This window comes from Phaenicophaeus curvirostris, chromosome 2 (assembly GCF_032191515.1).
Source record: "Phaenicophaeus curvirostris isolate KB17595 chromosome 2, BPBGC_Pcur_1.0, whole genome shotgun sequence".
Classification (NCBI taxonomy): Eukaryota; Metazoa; Chordata; class Aves; order Cuculiformes; family Cuculidae; genus Phaenicophaeus; species Phaenicophaeus curvirostris.
This window is the reverse complement of record NC_091393.1, coordinates 73,056,750-73,078,651: the sequence shown is the minus strand read 5'-3', so window position 1 is coordinate 73,078,651 and position 21,902 is coordinate 73,056,750. Positions and strand designations below refer to the sequence as shown.

Genomic DNA, 21,902 nt, shown 5'->3' with positions numbered 1-21,902 from the left:
CCATTCTGTCAGTCAACACTGCCCTTCCTGTAACTACTGCTCATGGTGGTTATGGAAAACAAACAATTATAACTCAAATATTGATGATTTAATTATGTTGAAAGCTACAGATAATCTCAAATAATTTAGTCTTATTAACTGCAAAGGAGAGACAACTGTTCTGAGCCACTTCAGTAATCTCCATTTTATTCTGAAAGGGGCTGTAGGGTGGGATTAACAACCAAAGTGCTTTTTTCTTAAGTTTTGTTACTTCTAGATTTAGTAATAAAATATATGCTTCAATTAAGAGGTTCTATAGATTTTAAGCAATGAGAAAGGAGTTGTAACTAACAGCAGGATTAGCCTCATCATATTTCTTAGTAATTATGTACTGTCTGCTCAGGGAGACAGCTCAGTTTCTCTGCCAGCCTACTGAACTGAGTTGGCTCAATGAGGGAACACAAAAACGCTGAAGCTAGTGCAAGGACAGGGGAGGACTGTAAAGTTAGCAGTTACTGCAGATTTTCCAGAAATTGGCCAAGAAAGTCTCAGAAAATAATGGTAGAAGACATACAGAGTATTCACAGGTATGTAGAGAGGAATTTGGTTGCCTCAACGCAGGCATCTAATGCAGATTAGGTGATGGAGGAAACCTTGCCTGCTCTCCAGCTGCCATACCAACAACAGAGATCCTGTGTCTATGTGGCTTTCGCAGATGTGACACCTTAGATGGCCTAACCATGCACACCTAACAGCTCTGTCAGAGTGATATTCTCCATTTGCTTCTCATTCATTCAAAGACATTCTTCCAAAGGAGTCCAAGATGATCAGCTTATAAATTGGGAAGTAGATAGAGGGCTGTCCGAGCCAGCAGACCAATGGAAGAGATGGAAACAGATCCTAGCCCTGACGCACCACTTGCCTGGCTGTACCCTGCACACCACCATCACTCTTCTTCACCCATCTGTCTCTCTCAAGCTGCCAGAGGCTGCATTATTAACATGGCAGCCAACCACCTTTTCTCTCTCCTCACTAAAATACAACAGTGACGTAATCTGGGACTTGAAAAGTTTGTGGGCAAGAGGAAAAGGAAGGGTGTTTAACTTCAAAATCAGCACCTGATCTGGATTTGCCAGTAATAGTAATATCTGTGTCTATACAGACATCTTGAAAACTCCAGTAACAGCAATGATATGCAAGTAGCACTATGGACTCTTCTCTAGGAAGAGTCTACTTCAAGGTCCAAAGCCTCCAAATCAGTATACAATATTAAATGTAAGGATTATGTAGTTCAAATACTCTTACGTACAGTACTCAATCCATTATAATTTTATAAAACTTCTTAATGTACGCAGATTACAGAAAAACAGAACCGACTAAAGTGAACATCTGTTAAGACAACAACGTGTCAAGGAAGCAAAAAGAAATTATAAATTTGAACTGGCTAGAAAGCTGAGATTTCATCTTGTTAGATATTCTAAAACCATACCCACAAAAGGAAAATTTTCTTTTTTAAGTAATAAATCAAGTGAAAACCATTCTTTAATTTACAGACAAAGTAGCATGTAAAAAACTTAAACCATGAAATGAAGTAGGGTAATGCTACCATGTTTTAGAAGAAAATAATTCAGTAAAGTGTCAGTGGGAAGAAAGGGACTGAAAATGCAAAAGTGTCTGCAATTCTTGAGAGCAAAGACATGCAAAGATTGATTCATATTAAATCCTTTAACTCTGTTCTCCATATGGTTCAAAGCAAAGAGGTTTGTAAACAATTTCTTTTTGTAAACTGTCAGCACTAGAAAAGATAAGAGGCGAGGTAGGCATAACTATGAATTCCTGATCACAGGACTTCATAAAGGCGTTTAACAAGCGAACAACAGAAGTTAATATTCTCAACCATGCAGAAAAGGATAGGAGTAGATAAAGAAATAACAGATTCCATAAACAAAAGCTGTTAATTCAGAATATGGAGACATGCACAAACACTATAGTTTATATGGACACTTAAACAATGCAGTCAAGCAATGAAAGCATTAAGTTCTTGTACAGATAGCTTAGGTTTGCCACGTCCTCTGAATGCAAAAACTTAGCATCGAAGTTTTACACATAACTGTAAAAGAAATTAAATTTATACACCATCTTACCCCTTTCTGGAGACAATGTTAGGGAAGATTAGCAAAAAAAAAAAAGAGCTGATCCCAAATTAGGAGATAATGCTAAAATACTGAATTTTAGCAGAGATGTTCTATATCATTGCAATCCTGATTATTCACAACACATCACATGCTCAGAAACTCGCTATAGCAATAGGGCACACCTCTGCAGTGTCACTCTCAAAACGTGTGTAAGCTTTCATTAACTATGTTATTTATTGCTTTACAATTACATGCAAGGGTGGAACTTCAAAGTAAGGACCTGCAGGTTATTTCTGAACTCTCAGATTTGATCTGCGATTGCAAAATCCTAGAAGGTAACTACTTAAGAGTAAAGTTTACTGAAGGGTATGATTCATCCCCAACACGCAATACTAAAATACCATCTTTGAAAATCCTCAATCTTGACAGTGCTGGACAATGCAGTAGCAGCTTAACAGATCACAAGTGATTAAAGTAATACCTGAAGTATCTTTTCCCAAGAAATCAGAAATCAAGAAAAAAAAATGTACGACTGCAAAGAGGCAATTTTACGAATGATTTTCCATAAAAAGGGAAAGAAAAAGAAGTCATATGCTACATACAAAACCACAGAAGTGCTGGCCACAACAGCCTCCTAAAAAGTGTCTGGTTCTGCTTCCCATGTGAAATGACATTATTGCCCACACTAAGTAAGCAAAGCACAGCTCTTCCTCAGCCAAGTATTGAACATCTTCCAGCAGAGAGATCCCACAGTTTCTCTAGGTAACTTTTTTCAGTACCACTTCCTACATAACACTTCTTCCCCTAATGTCCAACCTGATCCTTCCAAGTCATAATTTGCTACTGTTTCCTCTTATTTTAACACTTGGCAATACAAAGAGCTTGGCCCTGTCATACTTCTAAGCACCCTTCCAATATCTGTAGGCTGCTATTCAAGCACCCCTTAGATGCCAAGTAAGTGAATAAGACTAGTTCCCCTCAACACTTCCCTAACAGTCATGTGCTACTGGACTATCTTCAATTTCTCCACAACCCTCTTGAAGTGGAGAGGCCCAAAACTGCATACAGGTATGGCCGCATAAATCCCTCATAGATGGGACATTAACTTCCCTCAATTCTAACCCTCAGTTTGCTCAGCTACACTGGGGTCACAAGAATCCAGCTGTATCACTATCTCTAAGTTTACTTTCAATTTTCAACTATTGGAACGATATGGGAGGCAAGGGCTTGTAGACTGCTAGAAGGCTGCTGCGTTTGTGAAGATGAGTTCTGTCAAGTGAAAATTTGTGACATGCTGTGGCAGAATAATTTTAAACACTACAATATTTTCTGCTGAATCTACACACATGTAACTGGCAGCTGCCTTCAGCAAGCAGACAGTAGGACCTTGAATTACCATGAATAACCACTTACATCATAAGTCAGTGAATCTGCCTCATTAGCTACTGTAAGGCCTGCCAGTTCTCCAAGACCCAGCTCATTTTCAAGGGCTTCATCTGTTCCCATAATGAAAGATTTCCCTGAAGAAGGAGGGAATGTTAAAGCTTCCACTGCAAGAAAACAAAACAAAAGAAATCCTGAAATGTGGGTTTATAACAGCAATGATTAATAAAAGCATATTTTCCATTTCAAAAATACTAACCACCTCTCAAGTAGCTAAGGACAAAAACAAATAAAAGGTTGCATAAAAACCAGCTATTCTAAAGATAATCACCATACTTACAATGAACAGTAGTATCCTCTGACCATAATGCTTGAGGTGTACATGACTCAAAACAGTATGTGTAGTTAGCCACAGAAGGGAAGAGTATACTACCATTCACCCATATATAATGCAAAAGTAACATAAAAAAGCTCAGGCCCTCCCCAACTCCACTATAAAATATGCAAATAGGTTCTGGAAAAGTAGCTAAAATATAGACAAGAAGAGCTGGTGGCAGCAGCTGGACTATCCCCCACACATCCAGAAGTACATCTGCAATGAAGCTGTTAACATGCACTCTAATCTAGCAATACAACTGGAAACCAAGAATTCATCACTACTTGTAAAATGAATTAACTACCAATCAGGTTAGTCAGCACTGAATTCCAGGCTTTTACTAACAGTACCCAAGCTTACTTACTGGTTTACAGCTGCTACAGCATACCTATTGGCTCTCAAGTCACTGGAACACAAACACATCCATAGGTAGATTCACTAGAAATGGGAGGACCAAAGACTAGGAGGAGTACAGTACACATACATGACACAAGGCTCTGCATCAAGAAGTATGACTTGAAAGAAGCTGTACCTTTGCCAGTTTCCCTGTACAATAGCTCTCCAAGTCTATACCTCACAAAAGGGGGACTGAATAGATGACAATGTGTAACCTTCTGGACACAAGAGACTTCACTCAATTTTATACACCTTTTGTCTCAAACAACAAGGGTTTTTCAGTAAATTACTTTTTTCCCCCCCTTTTAGTTCCATTGTGAATACAAGCCTTGGCAAATACTGTTGCTACCAGGCAGAAAGAAAAGGAAACACCATCTCATTCTCAGTGTGTTATTTAGTTTAACACTAACCAAGCAAACTACAGTTTGCAATAAACAGCTTGATCTGTTCAGGCCACCTCCTCCTTTCCCAAAAGAATCAGATTCAGATGTTATTCAATTCCCCTCCAGTCCACCCAGCATAAAGTAAGCTAACCTTTCCATGGACTTCCCATTCCACATTTATACCCTTATTGAATGCCCTGATTGCTTTTTGCAATCAAAAGCCCTTCAAGCTCTGCTGTTTGATTTGGTCTCTTAGGTATTACCTTTTAATCACAAATATCTCTTGCCTTGTTCATCCTGAAGTCTGAACTACCATTCTCTTTTTCCTTCTTTTGAATTTATAATGTAAAATACTGACACTGAATACACACATGACATTAAATTTGAAAAGTTATAATTAAAAAATTGCATGCCAAAAATACCAGAGAGTCTCAGATTTATGAACGAATGAACACATAGCTAATAGTTTGTAATACCAAACAATCAGTTGTCCTCTTATTTTTGTGAGAATTCACCAGACCCTCTGAATTAAAAACCACATTCTTGAAAGGACATGAAAATCAAGCTCTGCTAATACAGCACTCAGTACATGTGAGAAAAGTTGGAAAGGAAAAATCCAACGAAAAATTTCTCTACTTCTCCAAGTGTTGCTAAGTTACTCCATTCTTTCATAAAGAAAATCACTGAGCATGTAGGAACCAGAACTACTGAGATCATTGGTAACTATGCCACACACCAGGGCTTTTTATGCATCTTAATTATAACTTGGCAACCTACTTTTTCACACTCACTGAAAAACTGCGAAATGAATCCTGTGTTTTGCTCATTTTTCCAAAGACATATTTACCAATTAAATAATGAGCACATAATATGATATTTTACAAATTAATATAGCTTCATATATTTGTTTGATTGTGTTGCATATTACAGCAATTCAAATGTTGAATCAAATACATGATTTAGCAGCTTTCAGAGATTATAATACTGAAAGTAATCAAGCACCTTTTTGCAAAGATGTGTAGCTTTCCATCCTTGGACTAGCCACTATGAGAATTTCTTTTAATTTTTTGGAACACATTATTGAAATTAATACACTGGCAGGCTGTAAATTGTTCTATATGATTCACTACACAACCACCACATACATTTAAAAGCTGTATCTATACACTTGTGCTTAGTTGTAGAATCTCTATCTTTGCACTTTAAAAAAACTCCACACATATGTGTGTGCATATGTATATACATACACACACATTTAAAATTATGTTTATAGGGAGAAAAACAGAGGCTCTTATGTCCTGAGAGTTTATGTTCTACACTAGACTGCCAACCTTGAGCACAAAAAAAAAGCCAATGACTTAAGATCCTCACATTAACAAAGCCAGTGAGCGCCAAATGAGTTTTTTCCACAAGTTCGAAGGAATTCAGCTAAGACTTTCCCTTCGTAGATGTCCTGAGGAACAGGAACATTCCTCTCCTTACAGGAGGAGGAATGGGAATGCAATTTATCACATTTAGACAGAACTGGTAACGCTGAATCAGTGTTTGTAAAGATTATTCTCCAATCTTTAACCAGAAGAAACTGTAAACATCTGCCCTTTATAAAACTGCATGTACATTTGTAATTCTTACCTTCATCTGTTCTGTTTATCTCGTGTTCAATGAGCCTTGAGCTACTGGGTCTAGAGGGTGGCGCAACAGATGGTTGTAACGAAGGGAGATCATCAACATCTCTCAAGTTTGCAAGCATATCTTGTAGCTTTGACCTGTTGGGCCCTAACCAAAAAAACAAAAACCAAAAAATTGAATGGTTTACGCACAGTTCATAACGGCACTAATTATATCAGATATGCTACAGCACCACATGCAACAATGGATCCTACCTTGCATTGCAAAATTACCACAGAAAAACTAATGAGCACCTATTTTCAGCAGTAACTATCATCCAGCATGAAATGAATTTCTTGAAAAGAAAGTGATAGAAGCAGCTGAGAATTGTGAACGCACATTTTTCCCCACATTTTTAAACTCATACTGCTACTTGCATGGGATGCTGAAGAAAGCCTCCAACTGAATCACACTGATTACTAGAATATTTACTTTTCCAAAACAATAGCTGACATTTGTGAATATTTTAATACTTGTGGATAAGGTACTTTGTGCAGCATATTCTTATGACAACATGACTATTTTAAACTTATTTGTGCAGCAGTGTATTATCGTGAACTATATGATCCAAAAAGTTATATTAAAATATAAATGCAACTGAATCCACTGGCCTACTTCCTGAAGCTACATATGGTGAAGACCCATGCCCTTCTTGACACTTACCTGTACTTTGCTCCATCATTTTCCCACATCCCTGTTTTGACTGTTTTATATAGGATTGAGGCTGAAACATATCTTCGGTAGTTTTTCCTGTTGTAAGTTTAATTAAGAATGGGAAAATGTCTTACCCATAGTCCATTATGTTTTTTCCTAGACCAGTAAATAATACAGCTATTTTTAAGCAGCTTTAACACAGAAGTGTACTCCAATATATGTATTCTCTCATAAAACCATTCTATGATTCTATTCTGCTATTACTTCACAGGAGTGTTTACTACAGCCTTGCAAAATCATAAGTTTCTAACACAGTAGCAAACTTTTTTTGCACCCTAGCCATAATGACAGATAATAAACTAAATCGTATTTAACTTGTCTGTCACAAAAATATTACTTCATTCAGCAAAACAGCACATAGGATTTTGCAAGATTGCTTTACTGTAATATCTGATTTATAAAAACAATACTTAGTAGAAGTTCAGTGTCTAAACACCATTTACGATGAGATTAAAGTCATAGAAACAAACTTTGTACAGTTTAATGTCAAAATATTGAGTCCCTGCTTTTTTTCCCTGGACTTCCTTCCTCACATTCTCTTCACTATGTGCAATATCATGAATAGCTGAAAACAGGCTCTTATTCTTCCTGATTTTTCTGCATTAATCCCCTTCAAATGATGGTTTGTCCATGGAAAGATGCTTAATTTCTGTACTGCAGTAAACCATTTGGCCTCCCAAGATCAAGCCAATCAATCAATCTAAAAAGTACTGTGAATGTATTGAGCATTAATGAAGGAGCACTGGATGCCTAAGTGCTACCTTGTATCAGGAAGTTTTCTCAAATATATTAATAGTGCTCCAATGATATCTATATTAACAATATTAATTTTTATTACAAAAAATGAAAAGTACTCAACAGCAGTTCAAGAATATAATTTTAGTAGTTTGATTAAATTTACACTGTTAACCCTAGAACTACCTGAACTAAATAGAATGTCTGCGTATTTTTAAAATAACAGACATGTTACAAAAATGAATTTCACTTAAGTCATATATTGCTATGCCCTCTCTATCTTAGCTATAAAGAAATTCAGAATCAATTTTGTGAAACATGAACACTTTAATCAGCCAGCTCAGATTCTTGTCAGACTTGCAATTACCATCCAGTAACTTAAATGATTCTAAGGATGACAAAAATATCACCTGAGAAATTCAAATTATGGTAATGATTTCTGGGTTTTTTTATAAGAAAAAAAGGAGGTTTAGTTAGGAGGTTTTGATAGCAAAATTTCAGTAACATAATCAACTGCTGAGCAGCAGCTTATCACATTTAGTTATCAATACAAAAAGTAACAAGTCAGCCTCAATGATAAGAGTATCTGACAGCTTTTACACTCTTATGCACGTCTCTTTGGAAGTGAGAATTTCCTTGGTATTCATAAGCATCTTCCCACAAAGGGAGAAATATTCCTCAAATCTCTTACTGGGCTACATGCAATATTATTAATTTATATCATTCACACATGAATTCTCAATATGGCTAGATTTTTGAAATATAGCTGTGAATACAGTGTTTCATTTTAAACACTTCATCTGAGATCAAAAAGCTTTAAGGCTTACTAATCAAAAAACACCGATTTTTACAAAACAGATTTGTATTTCAAGAAATGTAACAAAAATATAATACAGGGCTAGAAACTGTATTTCAGACACTGATCACAGTTTTTGATTTGGTTAAAAATACCCAACATTTTTAAAGGCTAGTCCCACAGGTATGAAAGTTGATAAATAAGTCCTGTGATTTACAAATACACGGATGGTCAGAGTTACTTCCTATTTCGAGCCCTGCATAATAAATTATGATGACAGCATGACTTTCATGTTGTGAATGTTAAGGAAAAACAGGGGTAGAAATTAACCTGTTTCCTCCCTCTGTCATCTAATAGTATACTCAAGACAGTTTCTGTTTTGGTTTTTTTTGTTTGCTCTTTTTTAAATTTACATACCAGACTTAAAGTCTTCCTGTGAAACTGGCATGTTTCCAGCTAAGAAAGGGTTCTGAAGTCTTCTACATTGTAGTGTGAACTATTAAAACAATGACTTTTACAATTTAAGTTTCTGAATAACAAAAGTATAATCCATGCTTAAAGCAAGAATTTTTTACTAATCCAACACCTGGTTGGAAGAAGTTATATCTAATCCAACTATTTATCAGGTAACTTGATTGACTGTCATTAATTTCAACCCCTGAGGACTGGTGAACAGGAAAGCAGTCAGGAGCAGCAAAGTAAAAGAGTAAGTAATTTCAGGAAAACATTGAAAGAGAGATAGAATTAAGGGTGTGAAAGATGTGGCATTTATGATTTTAAGGTGCAATGTTTTCCACTTACTCTTCACCCCCTTTTTCCCCTTGCGCTCCTTTTTGTATTGTTCCTTGAGTTTGGTTATTACGCCCTGGTCGACATTCCAAGCTTCAGGCATGAGACACTGGTCTTCCTTTTCTAAACAAAGTGAAACAAATGAAACATCCTTTTTCAATAACGTCACCAAGTCTTCTCCACTGAAGGAGGCAATAGCTGCTGTCAATAGCATTTGTCTTTTAAACAGACAGGAAGAGCACCAAGCTTGTGAAAGCTGTAAAACTGCTATTCACATTCTACTTCTATTTGCTTAGAATTTTCTTAACAAAAAATTGAGATGAAATTTCACATGACTAATTTCTATAATGAAGCACATAGTTGTTCACAAATGTAAACAACGTTTACTTTCTAATAGATCAGGACATACTTTTTCAGCTTTTTCTTTCCTCCAGCGAAAGAATCATTATAGTTACAAGCAACAACTATGTTACTCGTCAACATAACTTTACAATTCGGATGGTGCATCATGGCATTTCAAATTCTCATTTCATTGTCTTTGTGCTATTAAATATGTTGTAGTTCACACAAAGCAGCAGCATATTAAAATAATTTTGGAATATAGTACACATGTCACCGAGATTTGAATAAAATCTTAAAGCACTAAAGCCATGAAATTTCACAAAAAGCAGAAAGCCTGAGTTATAAGTCTTTGAAAAAAATACACAAAACATTTAAATATGCCTAATAAAAAAAAAAAATCCCCATTTTTTTTCCTAAAACACATCTCTCAAATTGCTTCCCCTGAAAAGTATCCTTCCAATGTTGTGTTATTTGGAGATTTTGAACAAAACATGTTATGTGAATTCAAATATCCAAGTAATTTTTCCACATTCCACATTTGTAAAGATGGTACTGTGGCAGTTTTGAAAAATAATTTTAAAGAGGAGGGAGATACTACAGCCTTTCCTCACATATATTTATTTTCATGACCATTAGAGCTACAAAAATTATTGAAATGTATCATATTTTTGCTTTGTTTTCCTCACTAAAATCTCAATCTTATTATTTAAAAATTAATTCCTTTCAGACCAAGTTTGCTTTTTATGTCAATAAATTATTCTATACCCTTTTAAAATACGAACAATGAAAAACTTATCCTCAGACTAATATGCAGAAAGGTTATTAAATGCCTGTAGAGGAAGCACAACACTACCAATCACAATCTGAAGAAGTCACTATGATCGGACTGCAGATTCAAAACCAGAACATGGGTTATTAGGAGGACTGACTTGTTACAAATTAACTGTGCTGAAAAAGACCCAGGGATCTTCCATTAAGAAGTCAGCAACATACTCTTGCAGCAAAGGCAATTACTGTACCCTGGACTGTATTAACAAGAATGTAGCCAGTGGAGTGAGGGAAGTGACTATTCCCCTCTCGTACTTCAGACCACAGCTTGAGTATTGCATCCAGAATAATATTTCTTACGCTGGGAAACATTGTTAACCATAATGCTAAAGACCTAGCATTGACTCAGTATATAAACACTGAACTGGAGCAAGTGAGCTACAAGGAGGGGCTGAGCACTCCACGTGTTCAGCAATAGTAAAACAGGCATCTCAGTGCTGCCTACAACTACCCAATAGGCAGGTGTAGAGAAAGCAGACATTGCTCAGACTTGCATCACAGAAGGACAAAATGCTTTTTACGAGGGGGACAGTCAAATACCAGAATACTGTCCCTAACAGTTAATGGGGACTCCTTTCTCAGAAGATAATCAAAACTTAACAGGAAGAAGGCCAGCACAACCTACTGCAAATGGACCTGAGCAATAGGCTGGACTAGATGATCTCCTTTGAACCCTTCTGTCACAATCTTATACTCATGAGTGACAGATTAATTCAAGATCGAAAGTCTTGAAGCATTTGTCTTTTTGCAGCAGATATGAAAACAGATAAGTATTAATAAGCTGAAGAGAGACTCTAGTTGTATCCTCTTAATACATATGTCCAATTAAGTACCACCAATGATCTAAAATCGCATGAAGAACTCTAAAAAAGTATAAGAAAAATCATGCTTGAGAGAAATGGGTATGTATTCATTCTGGGACCAGTTTATCAGTTTTAACCATGCTGTTCCCCCCGGCTCGACAAGATTTTTTTTTCTCCTCCAACAAAAAATTTAAATGGATTTATATTAGATTGTATTGGTGCCAGCAAAATACCTAATATATTAATTTTCTACAAACTGTTCAAGGATACTGTCTCTCATACAGTTTCTGTTCAACTTCACAAGTGGATACTGAACTACTGCTGTGCAAGTGCCTTATAGTTTAAAAAACTACCAGATCACTTCTGATGATCTTTCAACAAAATAATGTAACTGATCTGTAATGCTTGGGATCCCAAATGAAGCAACGACTACCTTTGTTTGCTCCTATCCTTAGTATACAACATCACTCCTCCATGCTACATTTAACAGTTACACTTAGATCAAATTAACATAAAGGATGCATAAGGGCAGTTTCTTGAAGAACTTTATTGTTATATACAGTTACCATAGAAGACGTAGATTGTGAAACAAGTAACTGAAAAACGTTAAAGTCTAAACTCAAGAAAACCCTTAATATTTCTAGAAATGAAACTACTGTTTTCCATGACAACTTCTTTTTAGTGTTACACTTTTGCTTATTTGTACTCAGTTGTCATCAATGAAAATAAAAATAAGCCAGAAGTGTGAACTTGAGAACAAAAAAGCTCTTATTGGTATGCTACCTTTTCGGTGACACAAGCAATAGCCACGGTTATCAAGCATAAATGGATAAAATATTAATATTAAAAAGAAATATCAGACTAACCTAATATAAATATTTTTCTGTAAAAGAAGAGGTAATATTCCTAAATTTGTTTGTTCAACAGACTACTGACTGCTGTATCCAATGATATTGAGACACATCCTCTCAAGCATAGAGGCTACACCACGCTGAACAATAACTTGGAGTCCAGCCACAAGCCTGACATAGCTTCAATGAAATACAGCCTCTCAGAGCTGTTAGCTCATGAGAGAGCCACAGCTACCACGGCTTATTTGTCAAGGTTTCAGTTCCATTATAAAGTGCAATTATTTACCATCCACCTTCCATAGCTCCCTGTATCCACTTATGCTTAAGACTTTCTGGAGTAGCTTAAGAAGGAAACAAGTTTTCATCAAGATATTTAACCAGTTCCCTTCCTTCTTCCCTTTCCTACACAGTGAGTTTATGTGGAATAATTATGTCACAGTAAAGTGTATGGTGGCATTCTGGCTTGCAGGCCAGAGAACAGTTTGTGCAACATCACCCTATGACTAGGGGATTTAAAGATATATTCCTCTGACAAATTATTAAAAAAAGAGAATTATGAGAAGCATAAACCTTGAAGAATCCTTACATTAACATAATATAGACAAAAAATGATAATACTACATCAAGAGGACTTCAGTCTGCCAATTATTTAGTGTAGGAAGACTCAAAAGGTACTGTGATTATGATAGATATTCTCAGTCAAACAATCAATCACAATATATTAGCGCAATTTTTTCTGCCTGATACAATCCATCACATTTCCTTACCCCAGTCTGTTCCATCTCCTGAACTTCTCGATTCCCCATCACCTTCATCTGAGGTAACCAAAAAGTCAAACTCTTTCAAAGCTTCTTCTGTATCTCTGTCTTCACTGCTGTCAGAGAGCACTCTTTTCCTTACAATCTGAAAGGCCAGGAGGGAGAGAGAAATTCTGAATTAAATCATACACACATCTTTATAGCAAGTAGTACTGTCTTGTCTTCTACGCAAAATCCTAATGGGAAGTCACAGAAGCAGCAGAAAAGTACACATCAATAAGCAAATCTGGAATAAGCACATTTCTAAGTCAAGAATAAATTTGTCCATAGATCTTTCATCTTGTATCCATCAACAATCAACCACTTGATAATGAATCTACACTGTTCTAGACAGCTAGGATTTTTTTTATAAACCAGAAAAAAACACAAACTTTCTTTTAATATACAGATTAAAAAAACAGCCACACACAAAAAAACCCCAGAATGCTGTAGAAGGGACTTCAGCTAAACCAAACTCACTCTTGCCTCTCTGAAAATAGCTTTTTCAACTCTCACCTCTGAAATTACTCTACAGGCACACCAAAAGACAAGTCTAGGGGAAAAATAGCCTTGAACAACTGACAGGAGCTAATCTGCTTAGATTTGGCAAAAAACATTCCATCCTGAATACTTTCTCAGAACACATTACTTCCACGTATAAACTGCATTTCCCTTTCAAATTCAAGGCCAATATGGTAAAAAAGCCCCTAAAAAATACCAAAATCCAAAAACTTAGGAAATTCTGGTAAAAGAAAAAAAACCATGTTTTAATGAAGGACTTCATGGTATGCTTTCTGCACTACATTTATTTATCCCTCATGAAACAAAATGTACTAGATGTTTTATAGTTATTTAACTAACAGGTGAGCTGATGCCATGTTACGTGAGATCTGTAGCACAGATCTTAATTCTACAGAAAAAGAAAAATCACATTCAGCACAATATTTTAACTTAGATCTTGCTCAGGGGCAATCTGAAGAGACTTCAATACATAGGCCAACATCCCATACTTCATGAGGATAAATGACTGCTTCCTCTAGACACAACGAGCCCATTTCAAACCCAGAAACAATTCTAACCTTCAAGCTTCGTTCCTTTGGCAGGCTTACTGAACATACTGTATTACAGATGATTTTAGAGAAGAGCCTCAGACATCAGTTCACAGTCCATGGATGACAGGAACAGTTAAAAACAGTTTTTAAAAACTCTTTAATCCCAATGTTTGTTTAATCAAGTGTTCGTTCTTAAAACTGATCATGGAAGCAATCACAACTGCTTCAACTGTTAGGAAACAACTCACTGAATATTAATTTTGAAAAGAGGATCAAATTGAGTACTGATTCTATGTATCTGTTTTATGTGATATAGGCAAATCATATAGAAAAGTACAGATCATGAAAGAATTTAAACTCTTAAAAGGAGGATAAAGTCCTACAAGACATTTTAAATATCAATATATTTATATAAATGCTCAAGGAACAATGCATTTTTCACATGCAACATTGCAAACAATACCTTCAAACTAAGCCAAAATTGAAAAAGAAGGACATCTGCTACCTTAAAAATTGTATCCAATACATGTAAAAAATATTAGGCAGTCTGGAATAGCAGAAAGAATTTAAAAAATTTAATCTGTCACTGCAAACTTACAGCAATAAAGACAGCAAAGCTTAACTTATATGCACAAACTCAGAAATGCATATGTAACTCCTCTTACGCACACATGCTTGGACAGACCATCATAAAGATGCACTAATGATTTGCACGTGTACATACACGGTCATATACTTTGCACATAGGCACCTCATTAATCTCATTTTTTCTGTTCTTCATAACCTTTTCAACTATTTTTTCCACTCACTGTTGCAGTATCAATGATTGTTTTCTCTCTTCCCTCAATATCTTCTTCATCTTCTTCATCACTAAAGTCTGCAGCTGCATTTTCAAGAAACTTGAAGGTCTCTAGCAGAGAGGCAGAGTCAGTCAAATCAGGTTTCCTAAACAACAACAACAACCACCATCATGAGTCAAAAGAAATCATAACAATATCAGTTTTGCAATTACCAGTCTGTTCTGTTTTATGATGGCCAAGAATACAAGAGACTAAAATAAGTCTACAAGTATAAATGGACTACTACAGGTAAAATGTTTGCAGATTAAAAACTACACAGTATCCATCAACTATCTTATTAGAACCAACAGTTATTCTTTATTCAGCTGCAATTACCAGGACGGCCACTTCAATTTTTTTATTTGAAAAGCATTTTAAAGCAACATTCATCTGATATGTGCCCATAACACCACTGAAAACCTCAGCAGTGAGGACATGTTTTACAAGCTACTAAGTTGGACTCCCACACGTACATCAGGGCATAGGAAAACTTTGCTGCTGCTATCTGATGTTCCTCACCTTCCGGGGAATGTCAATCTCTAGATCTGTCATTCATTAACTTTAAAGACACAGTAAATTTGCCTCTATAAAACAATATAATAGGAAAATATCATTGATGTCTAAATAACATTTACGTAGATGTTAATGTTAAACAAATAAGGAAACAGATGAAGATTGGGTAAAAGTATGACTGCACTAGCACAAATTCAGGCATTGCCTCAGAACAGGAAGCATAAGGGTTGTCATATTAGCAACCAAAGAGGAAGAACCCAAGAAGCAGGATGGTAACCATTATTAAAACTCGCATGAAAATACAATTAAAACAATCCTAAAATTAACAACAGGTTCCATGTTTTCTATGCATAAGACACACTCCTCCATCAATACCCCAAAGATAAAATGCTGGGAAAAAAAAGTCCATTGGAACTGCAAAGATCACTTCCAGCAAAATCTTGTACATTCTTTATTTGACTTTACAGCAGTAGAGACAAACTTCATTGTTTTCTTACCGTTAATCAGTAGTCTGTTTTTCATAGCTCATCACTAAAGGCACGTCATCTTGATTTTCATAACCACTGAAACCACAGAAGTCTCTCTCTCTTTTCAGAATTGTAGCTGTAAATTGTCTTGTACAGTCAGTCTTACTACCAGCAAGTGCCTTGCTAATGGTAAGTTCTGCTTCTGTGACAACCCTTTTCAAGTTTTGATCAACTGACAAGCCTATATAGTAAAGCCTTTTAAACTCCCTGCAGTGCAAACACCTGATTATCTGTCCATCACTCACACAATCCAGTATTTTTCATAATACTTTTTAAAGCTTTATTACAGGAAACATCCAATGGCAAAAGCTCCGACGTGTAATACGGCATGATAAGCAGCACACTTCCTTCTTTACACAGTCTCTGCTCAACCACTCTATGCTCTGCTGGTTTTGGCTGGGATAGGGTTAGTTTTCTTCATAGTAGCTAGTATGGGGCTATGTTTAGGTTTTGCCCTAGAAATAGTGTTGATAACACAGGGATGTTCCAGTTACTGCTGAGCAGTACTTACACAGAGTCAAGGCCTTTTCTGCCCCTCACCACACCTGGGAGCAGGCTAGGTGTGCACAAGAAGTTACAAGGGACAGTCAGGACAGCTGACTCCAACACCCAACCGAAGGGATATTCCAGACCATATGACGTCATGCTCAGCATATAACACCAGGAGAAGGAGGAGGAAGAGGGGGAAGTTCAGAGTGATGGCATTTGTCTTCCTCAGTAACCACTACATCTGATAGAGCCCTGCTTTCCCAGAGATGGTTGAACACTTGCCTGCCAATGGGAAATAGTGAAATAATTCACAGAATCACAGAATCACAGAATAACCAGGTTGGAAGAGACCCACCGGATCATTGAGTCCAACCGTTCCCATCAAACACTAAACCATATCCCTCAGCACCTCATCCACCCGTGCCTTAAACACCTCCAGGGAAGGTGAATCAACCACCTCCCTGGGTAGCCTGTTCCAGTGCCCAATGACCCTTTCTGTAAAGAATTTTTTCCTAACGTCTAGCCTAAACCTCCCCTGGCAGAGCTTGAGGCCATTCCCTCTTGTCTTGTCCCCTGTCACTTGGGAGAAGAGGCCAGCACCCTCCTCTCTACAACCTCCTTTCAGGTAGTTGTAGAGAGGAATGAGGTCACCCCTCAGCCTCCTCTTCTCCAGGCTAAACAACCCCAGCTCTCTCAGCCGTTCCTCATAAGGCCTGTTCTCCAGCCCCTTCACCAGCTTTGTTGCTCTTCCTTGTTTTTCTTTACTTATTAAACTGTTTTTTATCTGAATTCATGAGTTTTCTCACTTTTACTCTTTCAATTTGCTCCTCCATCCCAACTGGGACGAGTGAATTAGCAGCTGTGTGGTGCTTAGTTTCTGGTCGGGGTTAAACCACAACAGTCCTGTTTGGCACCCAGTGTGGGGCTTGAAGGGTTTGAGATAACTACAGAGTTGACTGGAATGTGTTAGATCGAATTTACAGCTGTTATTGCTGTTTACCTATTAATTGGCAGGCTCTTGTTCTTGCCCTGTGGCTTGCCTGCTCTACTCTATATTAAAGTCAGTGGTGCTTTTTGCTTTTGCTGCCTGCTATCTTGCTTATCATCTTATTCTGCTGTGCCTGGGAATATTTTATTAATAGCACTGGTGATGTGCCTGGGCTGGCAGATGACCGAGGCATCACTGCCATTTCTGTGCTGCTGTACTGGGCAGATTGCAACTCCAATGTGAACTCGATTTGAAATGATGTGTCTGCAGCTGTGGATAAGTTCATGCTGCAGCAGTGGCACCTTGAAGCATCAGCGGCTGTGCCTGAGGTCAGTCTGGAGTACCTCAAAGTGTGTGGCTATGGATAAGGCCATGAGAGAGCGGGTAGAATTGCTATAGCAGGAAGCACCTGAAAAAATGGAGGGCAAGCCCTACAAGAAGCAGTGCAAGTGCAGCAGGGACACAACCCGACCTGGCATTGGTACATGATGACTCTATACAACACACCACCCCTCCTTTCCTGAGTGACCACCATAACAGATAAAGCCTAAAGCCATGGACTAAATTAACTCAATGGATTCTTTTTTTTTTTTTTTTACATTTCACAGACATTTTACAGGGAGGGTAACACAGATTAGGAAAGAAGGAGGAAGAATGCGGAGACATTTAGAGATACCACAGTTGTCATCCCAAGAAACCATCATGCATGATGGAACCCTGCTTTCCTCAAGATGATTGAACACCTGCTTGCTGATGGCAACTAGTGAATCAATTGCTTGGTTTGCTTTTGCTTTACTTATTAAACTGCCTTCATCTCAACCCACGAGTTTTCTCTTTTACCCTTCTGAATCTCTCATTCACCCCACCAGGGGGAGGGACGAGCGAGCAGCTGTGTGGTGCTTAGTTGCTGGCTGGTGTTAAAGAACAACATATGCTTACACAACAACAATTAGGAGAAGCATTTTCTTCACAGCCTCAATATGTCTGGCCCTCATTAAGACAATTTGCTATTCTATCCTTTTTTCATTTAGTCATCTTTATGGCCCAAAAATACTGATAAAAATTTCACTTGCCATTATAAATTCCATATATGCAGTAGCATAATATAACATGATCATAGAATCATAGAATAACCAGGTTGGAAGAGACCCACTGGATCATCGAGTCCAACCATTCCTATCAAACACTAAACCATGCTCCTTAGCATCGTCCACCCATGCCTTAAACACCTCCAGGGAAGGTGAATCAACCACCTCCCTGGGTAGCCTGTGCCAGTGCCCAATGACCCTTCCTGTGAAAAATTTTTTCCTAATGTCCAGCCTAAACCTCCCCTGGCGGAGCTTGAGGCCATTCCTTCTTGTCCTGTCCCCTGTCACTTGGGAGAAGAGGCCAGCACCCTCCTCTCTACAACCTCCTTTCAGGTAGTTGTAGAGACCAATGAGGTCTCCCCTCAGCCTCCTCTTCTCCAGGCTAAACAAACCCAGCTCTCTCAGCTGCTCCTCGTAAGACCTGTTCTCCAGCCCCTTCACCAGCTTTGTTGCTCTCCTCTGGACTCATTCCAGAGCCTCAACATCCTTCTTGTGGTGAGGGGCCCAGAACTGAACACAGGATTCCAGGAGCGGTCTCACCAGTGCCGAGTACAGGGGGAGAATAACCTCCCTGGACCTGCTGGTCACACCATTTCTGATACAAGCCAAGATGCCACTGGCTTTCTTGGCCACCTGGGCACGCTGCTGGCTCATGTTCAGTCGGCTGTCAACCAACACCCCCAGGTCCCTCTCCTCCAGGCAGCTTTCTAGACAGACTTCTCCTAGTCTGTAGCACTGCATGATGCATGGTATGTTTTCATAGTCACTGGTTTTATGGAAAATATTCCTTCCACTTTCCCGTATCTTGGATAAGAACAAACTCAAACATGCTTCCCACTGTGCTCTGACCCTCTTGTTTCTACGACAAACCTTAAAGCACTCTAATATTTTTTCTGTTCAACCAAAGAACATAAAATTTTAAACAACAGAACTTGTCACTAAGAGACAAATATCCTTCTGCAGGTACAACTGTTTGCAGTAATTCATACCTAGATTTGGTTCTGTAATCATCTGATCTTAAATCAGGCTCTCTCACACTGAAGTTCCAAGTGACAACAGAAAGGGAAGTTTATGCCTTTTTAAAATAACTGGCCTGAACTCAACTATCACATTATTACATACTTTAGTGGGTTGGACATATACATAATTGTGTACCTCCATTTACATAGAGGGTAAAAGGCATTTCGCACATTGGAAAACACAGCAGTCTATCTTGTATTTCAAAACTCCTATCCAGTACAAAAATGTACAAAGTAAGCATAGTACCACAGAACTTTATTTATGCTAAGGCACAACTTCCAAGAAAGAATTAATACAAACCAAAAAAAGAAAACAGAATTGACAGACTATTTAATGGTTCCACGGGAAAAAGAAGCTTCAAGCTAACAGACAGGTTGATTGCCTATATTGTACCCCAATACACTTAAGCAGTCATATCGAAAATAAGTGAATAATTTAGCTATTTTTCATCTTTTTGCAGTACATAAACATAATGCATTTTAGATAGTACTGTCAGCATTAACTCTTAGGAATACTGTAAAATATACTTAAGAAAATGTCTAGCCTTAGCTAATTTATGTGATGTTCTTTGATGGCAATTTGGAGCTCGCTCAACCCTGTGCTCATCAGCTGCTTGTTCCTAATCTCTCCTACTGCTCCTTCCTCAATCATACTCTGCAACAGGACCTTTGCGTGGCTTTCTCCCCAGCACCTAACCTTGCCTTCTTTCTTTGAGGGTTTCATCCCAGCTGACTTACCACTTCCTATTCAAACCTAAAAAACAAATAATCATTTAACCAATTTAACATCTTCTATCGGAAACCCTGTGCATTACATCCTTCTTTCCAGTAGCCTTATCCAATTAGACAGGAAAGTCTCTGGGGCAAAGAGACTACCTGCTAATTGTGCCAGCACATGATTAAGTAAAACAGGACTAACTGCTTGTCACAAGCATAGCAAGTAGAATAAGCAGTGCCAAAAAGTAAAGCATAGCTGGACTAATGCTGCTGGATTTTCCATTTTACTGCTAATGGATGGGTAGTACATGGATTTTGTGAATATTACACTTGACACGGTGAAGTTCTGATCACTAAAGATAATACACTTTTTCCTGTTTACAATATGAAAATTGTGTTACAAATAGGCTTGTAACTAAAGTACTTGCCTCACATAAAGAAACTTAAAACTAATATCACATGAATATTTTTCAGAAGTTGCCAGAATTTTCTGCAGCTGTGACTGCCCTGAAAATATCATCCCAATTTGTATTTTACAAGCTCCTCAATTATTCAGATTTGTCTTAACACCCTGGCCCGTTTAAGACTAAAAATAATAATCTCTTCCCATAAAGCCTAGGAAATACAATTTGTGCATATTCCACATGTACTATTTAAAGTAAGCATGGCATCTTCTGCCAATAATCACATGGCTAAAGACAAGTATTTTGTGTAAAAATCTAGTTGTCCCCAACATCAAAATATTTTACTTTTTGTAAAGCATAAGTGTTCAATTGGCTCTCATCATTCGATATTCAGGATCCTAATAGAAAACCTGTCTATTACTACATAAGAAGTAGAAACCATCACCTATAGAAAAGGTGAAGTTACGCGGAAACTAAAACAGTATATTGATACACTGAAACAGTAACTTTCCTGCTCCCAGCATGATCAAGAAAGTTTTGCTTTGCAAAGCCAAGTTTAACTTAGACCAAAGCCGCATTACAGAGATGCATTTTCTTTGTACCCAACACATTCAATATTTCTGTCATTACCTTCTCCTTAGTAGATAATAACTTTTGGGAGTCTGTGGTCACGTCCAAGGAGACGCACAAACTTCTCACATGAACTGCCCAATCACAAGGCCATTAACTGCCTTGGTCCTACTCACTCCCACAAAGGAAAAAGCAGAGGGGTTTTTTATTTGTTTGTTTTATCCAAAACATACACATGTTATCTTAAATAAAACCAGATTTTATTGATAAATTCAGAAGCAGGAAGAAATACCACAGTAAAGTTAAATAAACAACAGTTCAGCTTAGGCTGAGAAACTACTCTGGGGATCTGTACAGGAAAAAGCCTGTTGTAACCCAGCATTCAAAGACCTACTCCAGCATACTCTTTCCTGAGCCATTTTTTTGGCTCAGTTTCTTCCTGCTATCAAAATGTACTACTGCAAGGCTGTAAGTTTTATTAATTCTCCAAGTTTTATTAATTCTCCAAGTTTTATTAATTCTCCAATTAATGTAGTTATTTTATGTTTTAACAGTCTTTTCACAATGTGGCTTGCTGAGATCTTTCAAACTCTTCCCTGAGCCATTTTTTTGGCTCAGTTTCTTCCTGCTATCAAAATGTGCTACTGCAAGGTCTTAAGTTTTATTAATTCTCCAATTAATGTAGTTATTCTGTGTTTTAACAGTCTTTTCAATGTGGCTA

The 21,902-nt window shown here is 37.5% G+C and overlaps 1 protein-coding gene across 5 annotated transcripts in view; it reads right to left on the bottom strand.

The window, feature by feature from the left end:
• Nucleotides 1–21,902, bottom strand: part of STRN (striatin) — a 75,982-nt gene that overhangs the window by 19,096 nt on the left and 34,984 nt on the right. For 3 of the 5 annotated variants that reach the window (XM_069852471.1, XM_069852472.1, XM_069852477.1), the window contains exons 6-11: nt 14,837–14,972; nt 12,946–13,081; nt 9,367–9,477; nt 6,984–7,070; nt 6,285–6,428; nt 3,528–3,664 (exon numbers count right to left, since the gene is read on the bottom strand). In XM_069852471.1, coding sequence (XP_069708572.1) covers nt 3,528–3,664; nt 6,285–6,428; nt 6,984–7,070; nt 9,367–9,477; nt 12,946–13,081; nt 14,837–14,972 — 751 coding nt within the window. The remainder of the gene's footprint in view (nt 1–3,527; nt 3,665–6,284; nt 6,429–6,983; nt 7,071–9,366; nt 9,478–12,945; nt 13,082–14,836; nt 14,973–21,902) is intronic. The other 2 variants (XM_069852473.1, XM_069852474.1) reach the window with 2 other exon arrangements.